Source organism: Vigna unguiculata, chromosome 3 (genome assembly GCF_004118075.2).
Source record: "Vigna unguiculata cultivar IT97K-499-35 chromosome 3, ASM411807v1, whole genome shotgun sequence".
Classification (NCBI taxonomy): Eukaryota; Viridiplantae; Streptophyta; class Magnoliopsida; order Fabales; family Fabaceae; genus Vigna; species Vigna unguiculata.
In genome coordinates this window covers 33332393-33342835 of record NC_040281.1, presented here as the reverse complement: position 1 = coordinate 33342835, position 10443 = coordinate 33332393, and the positions used below count along the sequence as shown (strand labels likewise).

The 10443-nt window shown below is 31.1% G+C and overlaps 1 protein-coding gene across 1 annotated transcript; it reads right to left on the bottom strand.

Moving 5' to 3' along the window:
- Window positions 1–548: 548 nt before the first annotated feature.
- LOC114177224 lies at window positions 549–7951 on the bottom strand. The gene is made up of 2 exons (XM_028062491.1): window positions 6986–7951; window positions 549–881 (listed from the first exon to the last, which is right to left on the bottom strand). The coding sequence occupies exons 1-2, from the start codon at window positions 7493–7495 to the stop codon at window positions 795–797; spliced, it is 597 nt and encodes a 198-aa protein (XP_027918292.1). The 5' UTR covers window positions 7496–7951; the 3' UTR covers window positions 549–794.
- Between the last annotated feature and the right edge of the window lie 2492 nt (window positions 7952–10443).

Here is a 10443-nt window from a genome sequence, read left to right as displayed (position 1 = left end):
ATTACAGGCAAGGCCCCTAAGGCCAACAATGATCGAACTAAGGGGCCTGGCCTGGGCCCAGGCTCACCTGCGGCCCAAACAAGGGCTCGACCCATGACATGGCCAAACATAATTAATAAACTATAAATACGCATGGACCTCAATAATTAAAGGTACACATTCATTAATCCCTTAATCACGAGATTTGACTTTTTGAGAACCTTTTGACTGACTTGATCGTCGGAGTCTTCTCCACAGGTAACCCCTCCTGGGTCCAAGTCGTGATACCAACAGATGATATACACGGGTCGAGGAGAAGCCAACTAGAGAGGTTGCAGATTAAAGTAAGGTCACATTCGTGTCTGACTTCTCTTATTTGTTCTCCGCAGGAACAATCAACTTTGAAGAAAAATCAACACCTTAATCTCTAAAGTTCTAAGAGTTGAAAAATCAACTTTTCTACAAGTTATAATACTTTAGATTGCATAATCCACGAGAGGAGTCACAATATTTTAGAAAATTAAGAAAACAAATGAAAAACCACATAGCAGCAACAAACATTCATAAAATTTTGATTAACTTGTATAAGATCTTAACATTATATACAAAAAATATTACTTCTCAGAATTTGCAGTGGCTAGTATTTTTCTAAGAGTGGTCATATATGCTTATGCTGCGCTTACAATTAGTGATTTATTAATAAAAAGACAACCAATTTGTTTATTTATGAAGACACTGAACAGTGAACACCTAAGTAAGAGTTACAAATTCATTTAGAATTTGCAATATAGTAATTAAATACTGCAAAACTTGCATCAGTTTATTTGATGCACAGGAACCTTTCGACGAGATGATAACATTTCATTCAATTGTGCAATCTGACGTAAGAGTTGGCTAATTTTCTGCAGCAAAAAAGTGTTCAGGAAATGTTAATCAGTGTTAATACCTCATTTTGCAAATGGAAGCAAATTGCAACTAGAAGCACTAGGCTTAGCTGCTAACAGCTACATTTTATTATATAAAGAACTTTAAGATAAATTAGAGGGAAGAGACTAAGTGTTTTAAGTCAGATATCAACAAAAGATGCTACTATAAATAAATTTTAAAAGTAATTTTAATTTGAAATATTTTGGTAATTATGCTTTTGTTTTCAATAGTTGAAGTATTTTTTAAAAATTGATTTTTATGAGAAGTTATTCGATTTTCATATTTCTTTAACCCATTTTGAAAAGTTAAAACAAACTAGTGCAATTATTTTTCTTTTTATAAAATGATTTTTTTTAAGTTTTATATACTATAAGAAAATGTTTGATTAATAACTAATTTTAGTAACTAAAAATTGTTAGTCGCTATAGTAAAAACTTTTTGCTTACTAAAATAGTCACTATTATGAATAAAAAATTATAATTCAAAATTGGTCTTTAAAATTAGTTACCATGGTTTTGACTATCAAAGAAAATTGGTCACTAAAAATTAGCTACCTAAGTTTTAGCTACCAGAATGACTTTGTTTCTAAATTGGTCTCTAATTAATTAATAACCAATTTAGTGACCAATTATAATTTTTAATTTATAATAGTGACTATTTTAGTAACCAATAATTTTTTATTTTTTAAATTGATATCTAAATTGGTCATTATAGTAATTAACAATTTTTTGTCACTAAAATTTATTACTAATCAAGCATTCTCTTATAGTACTCATAATCATTGATTCAAAATTAATGATTAAACATTTAATTAATGGTATATTTAAAATGAAATTCATTTATATAAAATAATGTCATATTTTTTTCCTTAAATATATAGTTCGTTCGTTTATTTTGATGGTTATTATAATTATGGGATAATGTTGATGGAATTTTCTACGTTCCAAACAATATTAGAATTTGATGAAAATAAAATTTTCAATTCTACTTATTTAAATGACATTAAAATTAACTTTAAATTGACAACAAAATCTTAAAGACTTGAAATCGAAGAATAATATTTGTCAAACTTTTTTGTTGTTCTATTGTTAAGACATTTCTCAAATAGGATATATGAGATTCTATGAAAAAGAAATACTAAGGTTCAATGTAGGTTAATATAGTTTAATTGCAAGTATTAGGAAAAGAACTGTGGCATTCCATATGAAGGTGGGAGAGACTATTAATGATTATTTGGGACATACATTTATATTTGTGGACAACATGAAGGTTAATGGTGAAAACGAAAGTGACATGATTATAGCGAAAAATTTATTATGGTCTATGAGTCTAGAAATTCAACTAAGTGATATATTCAACTAAGGAGAGACATCACACTAACAACCTATCCATAAATGAATGGAAAATTTGTTTGCTAATGCATGAGAAAAGAATGACTAACTTAGAGGAGGAAAATTTTTTGAAGACAACTTGTGAACAACCTTCTGATCAAGGAAGAGGTTGTGGTAGCCATTGAATATGAGATCAAGGATGAGGAAGGAGAAGATTTGAAAAAACTACGATACTTCTAACGAAAATGTAAAAACAACAAAAGCAACCATCCAAAGATTTATGAAGATATATTACTTGTGTCTTAGGTTGTAATTCCATAATATTTGCCAATTTTTACTTAGTAGTTCACATACACTATAAAGGTAGGGATTAACACAATCTTAGTGGTGAAAAGAAAATGGAATGTCCAATTAGTGATTAACAATCAAATATAGGTAATAATAAAATCTTTCTTATGTTTGATTTGAAAAATAATTTGTAATTTTTGACAACTTTAAGAAAAAGGTTAAGTTATACTTGATCAACACAATAATTATAAGGTTTATCATTTTGATAAAGTTGTTTTCATGAAATTTGTGATGTCCTCTAGTCATATGTTCAAAATTATATATTTAACTTGCTTCAATACAATAACGAAAGATGTTAGTCAAGTATAACATTGTTGTCATCATTAAAATCTCAATGGACTCGATACCTTACAATAAAAAGGATGGTAGGGGGTCTACCACAACCAATAATACCTTCAAGAATGTACAACAAATGTGTGAATGGGAAACAAAAATAAGATCCAATTCCTAAGAAGAGTTGATGGAGAAATGGGTTATCATTTAATTTGGTTTATTTTGATTTGCAGAGTCCAATTCAACCAATTTTTAAAAGCAATAATATATATTTAATTACTTTCTTCAATGACTGCACAAAAAAAGATGGATCTATTTTCTACATGAGAAATAATTTCTTTTTAAGTTCTTTAAAGAATTTAAAGTCATGGTTGAACGTGAAACGAGTTTGCAATTCTCAAGTTTTTATGCTAAAAGTAGGAAAAAAAGATAACTTACTACTTTGTATTCACCTTAGCGGAATAAGGTTATTGAAAGAAAGAATTATGCATTTTGAATATGGCTTGAAACATGTTGGTCGTAAAAAGTACTCCAAAGAGTTTTGGGGTAAAAGTTGTTAATTGAGCAATGCATGTCCAATAGAAGTTTGACGTCAATAGTACAATACAAGACATCAAAGGAAGTTTGCAATGAGGAAAAACCTTTTGTTGGATGTTTCAAAGTCTTTAGATGTTGGACTCATGTGCTTGTGAGAGATAACTTTTGAATTAAATTGGGTAAATGTAGTATAACTTGTATTTTAGTAGGATTTAGTGAAGAATCAAAGTGATGGAGCCACTACCATCATAAAGAAACATCAACTTTATAGTTTCATTAGAAGAAAACTATTATTAGTTGAGATGTTCTACTTGAAAAATGATGGATGCTATAATCAAGGAGAATATTTCACAAGCCTATTCAATCTGAATTGGATTACAATGACAATGAAGTAGTTGGTAAGTCGTAAGTTGCACAAGATGAAATTTTCCAAAAATAAGATTGTGGAGAACAACTTTCAAGAAGGCAACAAATTCAACCTTTTTGAATGATAATGTAACACATACAAGATTATATGATGATGATTTTGAATCACACCTTAATATCATCAACAACAAAGATGATTTTGTCCCCTATGAAAAAGAATATAGGAACCCATTTGGAGGTGCTAAAAATGGTATGTGGTGTTTAAATAAGCTTCCAAAAGGCACTAAAAAGGACTAGAATTTAATGTATCTTCAAAACTAAGTATGATGAAAAATTAGAAGTCAATAAGCATAAAGCATGATTGGTGATTGAATGATATACTCAATAATATGGAGTAGATTACACAAAAGTATTTACTCTTGTAGCTCACAAAGACACTATCTGATATGTCATTACTATAATTGCTCATAATGGATGGTCCATATACTAATTGGATGTTAAATTCTTTTTCTTGAAAAGGAAATTAATTGGAGATATTCTTGTTGAACAACCATAATAATTCAAGAAAAGGGGGAAGAAGAAAAAGTCTACACGTTAAGTCAAGGTCTATATGGCTTAAAGCAGACCACTTGGGCTTGGTATAGTCTTGTTGAAAGAGTTTTTAAGTCATAAATTTGTAAAATATGAGTATGAACACACTTTATTCACTGAGGTAGAGGAGATGGTAGTAAGCTTGTATGTGGATTACTGATTTGTATAAGGAATGATGATAAGTTGATGATGGAGCTCAATAAATCAATGAATTTAAAATTCACCGTAACTAACATGGAAAAATTGAAGTTCTTTCTCAATCTTGAAGCAACATAAAAAAATGATGGTCTTTTTTTGTATCAAAAGATGTACATGATATATCTTAAGAAATTTGGAATGACCGATTCAAAATCTATTGATTCTAGGAAGAAAGCTAGGATGAAAAATGAGTTGACAAGGCATTTTAGAAGTATATGTTAGAAATTTAATGTGTACAATTGCCACAACTAAAGATCATGTACAATATAAGTGAAGTGAGTTAGTTTATGAAAAATCCAAAAGAGTTTCATTTATAGAAAGTTAATCATATAATATCTCAAAGGAACTTATGAATTAGAATTGTTTTATAAGAAAAAAGGAAGAAAATATTTTATTGAAGGATAATGTATAGTAGCAATGACCAGGGATGGCAATGGGTCGATTCGCTCCATTTTTGCGGGCCAGGTTAGCCCTTCCCACATAAGAAACGCGACTAATTTCTTTGACCTGCTTCGCATAATGTTTGTCTGGCAAGTTTAGGAGTCGGCTCGTAGGTTTGCAGGTCAGCCCGTGACCCGCATGAGAAATTATTTATTTTATATTTTTCTCATCAAGACGTTGGATTTTAATAAACTTATTTTAATTTAATTAAATTAGTAAAAAAAATCTATAAGCCTATTTCTTAAAAAAATAAGCAATATTTAAATTCCATAATTTCTAATTTTCAAGTACAAGTATGTTGAAAAGAAAAATAAATTGATCTAAATTAAATCAAGGTGTTAAGATATGGGCTTTAAGCCTAACTCAACCCCACAAAACCGGCTTGTAAGGTGAGATTTGCACCTACTTCTATACTATAAAATTTCCTTATCTTTAGTCAATGTGGTTCCAACACCCCCCCTCTCACGTTGAGGTATATACATCTCATGCGTGTGATTGGACATTAAAGGGTGGTCCAATAAGCTGCCCGATAGCAGGTGAAACTCTATGTCCAAGAAATAAAAATCATGCTAGGATAGACTTTTAAACAATGGCTCTGATACCTTCTTAAGAAGTGGACTTTAAGTCTAACTCAACACCATAAGACCAACTTGTAAGGTGAGGTTTGCACCCACTTATATACTATAAAATTGCCTTATCTCAAGTCGAGGTGAGACTTCCAACACATCCCCTCACATCGAGGTATATACATCTCATGTGTGAGACTACACATTAATGGGTGGTCCAATAGTGACCCGATAGTAGATGGAACTATATGCCTAAGAAACATAAATCTCGCTAGGACAAGGGAAGAAACAATGAACAATAAAGTTGAGTTTGGATGGATTAGAGAAAAAAACTCTAATGAACAACTTGCTTATAAGAAACACACACGATATATTATGTAGTTGCTACCGAATTTTAGAGATTTAAGTTAATAATGTGGGCCAATGCAGGTTGACCCGTTGTTGGTTTGCGCAGACTATAGATTAAGCAGGACGAACCTGAATGGACTAACATGCTAAAATACTCAACATATCCCGTACTTTTTCCTACGGGCTGACCTGTCTGGCCCACTTCACATTGCCATCTTAGGTTATTGTCAAGTTGTGTTACTTAAATAAATTTTGAAAGTATGTGAGAAGAAATCAAATAAGTTATAAGATTATATCACGTGATAATAGTTCTACCACAAAGTTATCTATCAATACAAGTATGCAAGAGAGGACTAAATATACAGTGTATTTTCATTTTCTGAAGGAACTCATGATTAAATTTTCATATCTTTTAATAAAATTTCACTTTTTCTTATCTTACTTAAAATAAAATATTAATTAAATTTAAAATATCAAAATTAAATAATTTAATTTTGAAAAAAATTGCGTTCACCGCCCGAGTTTTTGTTAAATAACATTAATACAATTTAAAAATTTTAAAATATACATTCATATATCTTATGTTATTAATAAAAATAATTGTCATACTTCTTATTTTATTTATATTTGTAAGTGTGTTTTTAAATATATTTATATTACGATATTTAAATATAGTAATAAATTAATAAATTTATTTATTTTTATATTAAAGCAATGTTTCTTAAAAATACAGTAGATATTTTATAATTGAATGACAATATAATTGTTTTAGATATTATTAATATGTAACAATTAAATTATTTATTTTTTATATTTAAAATTTTTAATTTGTATATTTTTTTTCAATATATATACTTTAAATAAAATAAATGTTGCTCTACTAAAGACATAAAGAACATGAATATAACTTCAATAAAAGCATAAATAAGATGAAAGGTTTTAAAAATGAGAAAGAATGTGAGTGTCTTAATATAATATCATAGGAAGTTTTCTCTAATTTCAATCATTTAAGAGTCTCGTTTTTATTTTATTTTCTATTTACTCTATCTTTTAATTATAAAAAAAGTAGCATATACTCACCTCATCTTTCTCTTTCAGAAGATAAACGCAACGATCAGCCACCACGTTCCGCCCACCAACCCTCCGACGCCGCCGCCGTATCACCACGTAAACCAGCGACACGAGCACTGCCGCCGCAGCCGAAGCTCCGGCCACATGCTTAAATGACCAAAACGCCCCCGTATACATTGCCCAGTTACTAACCTTGGAAGCCATGCCAACAACGCGCTCTCTCATACCCTCCAACCTCAGCCTCAATAACTTCTTCCCTTCGTTGACCACCCGCACCCGCCAATCTAACGGCGCCGTCGATGGCCTTAACGGCGGGGAAGTTCCGTCTTCGGGATCCGTTAATGTGGTTGGAACGATTTGTGTCAATGAGAGTTCGTGGTGGGTGGGAGTGGGGATTGGAGGGTCGTCAGTGGAAGAAGCTTGGTCAGCAACTTCGAGGTAATTTTCGTTGATCACTTCCATGTTCCATTCGGAGGTTTCGATTTCTTGCCACTCGTCAATGTTCTCTTTGTGTTCCATGATGTTCCGAGGTTTTTGGTAGAACAGCTTCTGTTTGTGTTGATCTTACTAGATAAAATATCTATTCTCTATGTGTATATATATAAAACTGAAAAATATCTGTATTGAATTTTCATTTTGGTTTTGCCTATGTTTAGGTCGTTTGCGATAATTAGATAAATTGGTGCCTTATGTTTAGAGGATATGGTGGGCCAGGGATTTACCAGATTCTTCTGAAAGTATCCTGCAAGTACTACAAACTGATATGTCCATTTTGTACATGTAGTTTGATGCAAAATTGGAAATTGTTTTTCTTTTTCTTTGTAGTAGTGAGAGATTTTTAACTTTTGTAACGATTTTGGACTTGAGACAATTACTTCGTAGGGGTCTCATTTTTTCTTGATCTGCATCAGATGGTGCAAGTTTTCCATTGGCAAAAATGCTTCCTCACTGTTTTTCAAAATCTTCCATAATGAATTGACAAAATTCGTTCGTGTAATTTTCTTTACACAAGAGGAAAAGCAGTATTTTTGTTTTTGGAAGGAATGAGCTCTTATGAATATCTGTTGGCTAACTTAGCTACAAAAATTTGTTCGGAGCAACTCATAAGTGCTTTTCAATAACCTGCCTTATTTTATAGCATTAGTTGAATCCTCAATCAAGTTCACACGTACACATAAAGATTAAGACTTTGCCAAGGAAATCGTCCAATGTAGTTTATCTACATGGAACCTATATCAGGTATCACTATTTCTAGAAAGGCTTGTAACTGTGATGATTTGTGTAAGTAGTTACAATATCTTGATGAGTTGATAATAGTTACGATTTGTATCATTAACAAAGTACGATGTCTTGATTCTAGTTAAGGATGAATTTGTTTACGTTGACTCTGTAATCAGACAATAATGTCATTTTATCATGAGAATGTGAGTCTTATTGATGCTCTGTCTCAGTGTTATGCAGGGTAAAGTATACAAGAATCACATTGCATAATTACAATAATAGACAAGTTTTTTAAAAATTACGAATTTAGGCAAAATGTGCTGGGGTTGGACGTTTTCTCATGAAGAAATCGTGAGGCCACTATGCGTTTTTGGATCAAAGGAAGAAATCGTGAGGGGGTTGGCGAAATTTAAAAAGAAATCGTGTAGGGCCAGAACGTTTTCAGCTGAAGTCGTTTAGGAGGGGCACGTTCTCTAAGTTGTAATCGATTACTTTACGATGTAATTGATTACTGAATGAGTTGCAGTATTTTTGGGTTTAATGTAATCGATTACTTTACAATGTAATAGATTACAGAATGACTTACAATATTTCTGGATTAAATGTAATTGATTACAAAGATATTGTAATCGATTATAGCCGATTTTTTTTTAAATTTATTAAATTTTAATTGGATACAAAAGCAATCATAATAATCAGACGATAATGTCGTTTTACCATGAGAATGTGAGTCTTACCGATGCTTTGTCTTAGTGTTATGCAGTGTAAAGTATACCAGAATCACATTGCATAATTATGAGAATAGGCAAGTTTTTTTTTAAAAATTACAAATTTAGGAAAAACATGCTGGGGCTGGACGTTTTCTCATGAAGAAATCGTGAGGCCCTTATGCGTTTTTTGGTCAAAGGGAGAAATCGTGAGAGGGGTTGGCGAAATTTAAGAAGAAATCGTGTGGGGCCAGAACGTTTTCAGCTAAAGTCGTTTATGGGGGGACACGTTCTCTAAGCTGTAATCGATTACTTTACGATGTAATTGATTACTGAATGAGTTGCAGTATTTCTGGGTTTAATGTAATCAATTACTTTACAATGTAATCAATTACAGAATGAGTTGTAGTATTTCTGGATTAAATGTATTTGATTACAAAGATATTGTAATCGATTACCCTCGAAATGTTTTTAAAAAATAAGTTTATTAAATTTTAATTGGATATAAAAGCAATCATAATAATTTTAATTGATTTTATAGAGTTTTGTAATCCATCAGGGAATAAAGTATATCACTATAACAAAAATATTTAATAGCGTCAATAGTTTTCTGGCGGTTATAAAAACTGACTTTACTTAATTAAAAAAATTTAAATTTACATAAATATTTGTGGTCAGTTTCAAACTGACGGTAAGTTTATTTCTTCTTTTTTTTCTTACTTTATTTTTCTTCCCGCTCCATCTTTCCATCTTTCCCTTCAGCAACCCACTCTCTTCTTCCACATTTATTTTTCTTCCCGCTCCATCTTTCCATCTTTCCCTTCAGTGACCCACTCTCTTCTTCCACAACTGATACGCTTCTTTTTTACTGAATCCCGAGCTTCTCGCTGAACCAAAATGGAAATGCTGCAGAGCCATCATCTCCCCGCTCATCCTCTCCACGCACGAACCATCGTCTCTTCTCACCGTTCAAATCATTTTCTCTTTTGTTAGAGCCATCATCTACACTCATTTCATCATGAAAATCCTTTTTATAAGTGTTTCCCCCCTTTATAGCAGTTATTTTACTTTGTTTGTTTTTCTTCTCACTACAAATTTCAGTTTCATCTTGTTATAACCCTAATTTCAATTCTCTTAACCCTAACTTGAAATTTTGTGTTTCGATGATAATTAGTTGCTGATTAGAGTTGATTCTTTGTTTTATGCTTTTTTAATATTTTAGATTGTGCCTATTTATGAAACTGATGGATCTGTGAAGTTATAAAGTCTACAAGGATTATTGACTTATAAAAATGTTTGTTGTGTCTTCCTTAAAAAATAGGGGAAAAATCTAGTTTCATAAACAAAGGTGTATAGGTTTTGTTTTTTTCACTCTGATATTGTTAAATTTTAGAAGTGTTTTTCTTTTTTCGCTCTTTGCAATTTATATTTTGCTAAAAGATAACTTTTTTTAGCCTTTCATTATCATTATTTAGATTTAAAGATGAAATAATTTTTTAAAACGTACAATTTTATAACTTCATGCAAAGTTATATTCTC

Bases quoted from the DNA above. Each gene is read 5' to 3' on its own strand.
- LOC114177224 (XM_028062491.1), bottom strand. From the start codon at position 7,495: ATGGAACACAAAGAGAACATTGACGAGTGGCAAGAAATCGAAACCTCC. The intron at 882-6,985 runs GTGAGTATATGC...TTTTTGCTGCAG, and splicing joins TTCTGAAAGAGAAAGATGAG to AAAATTAGCCAACTCTTACG.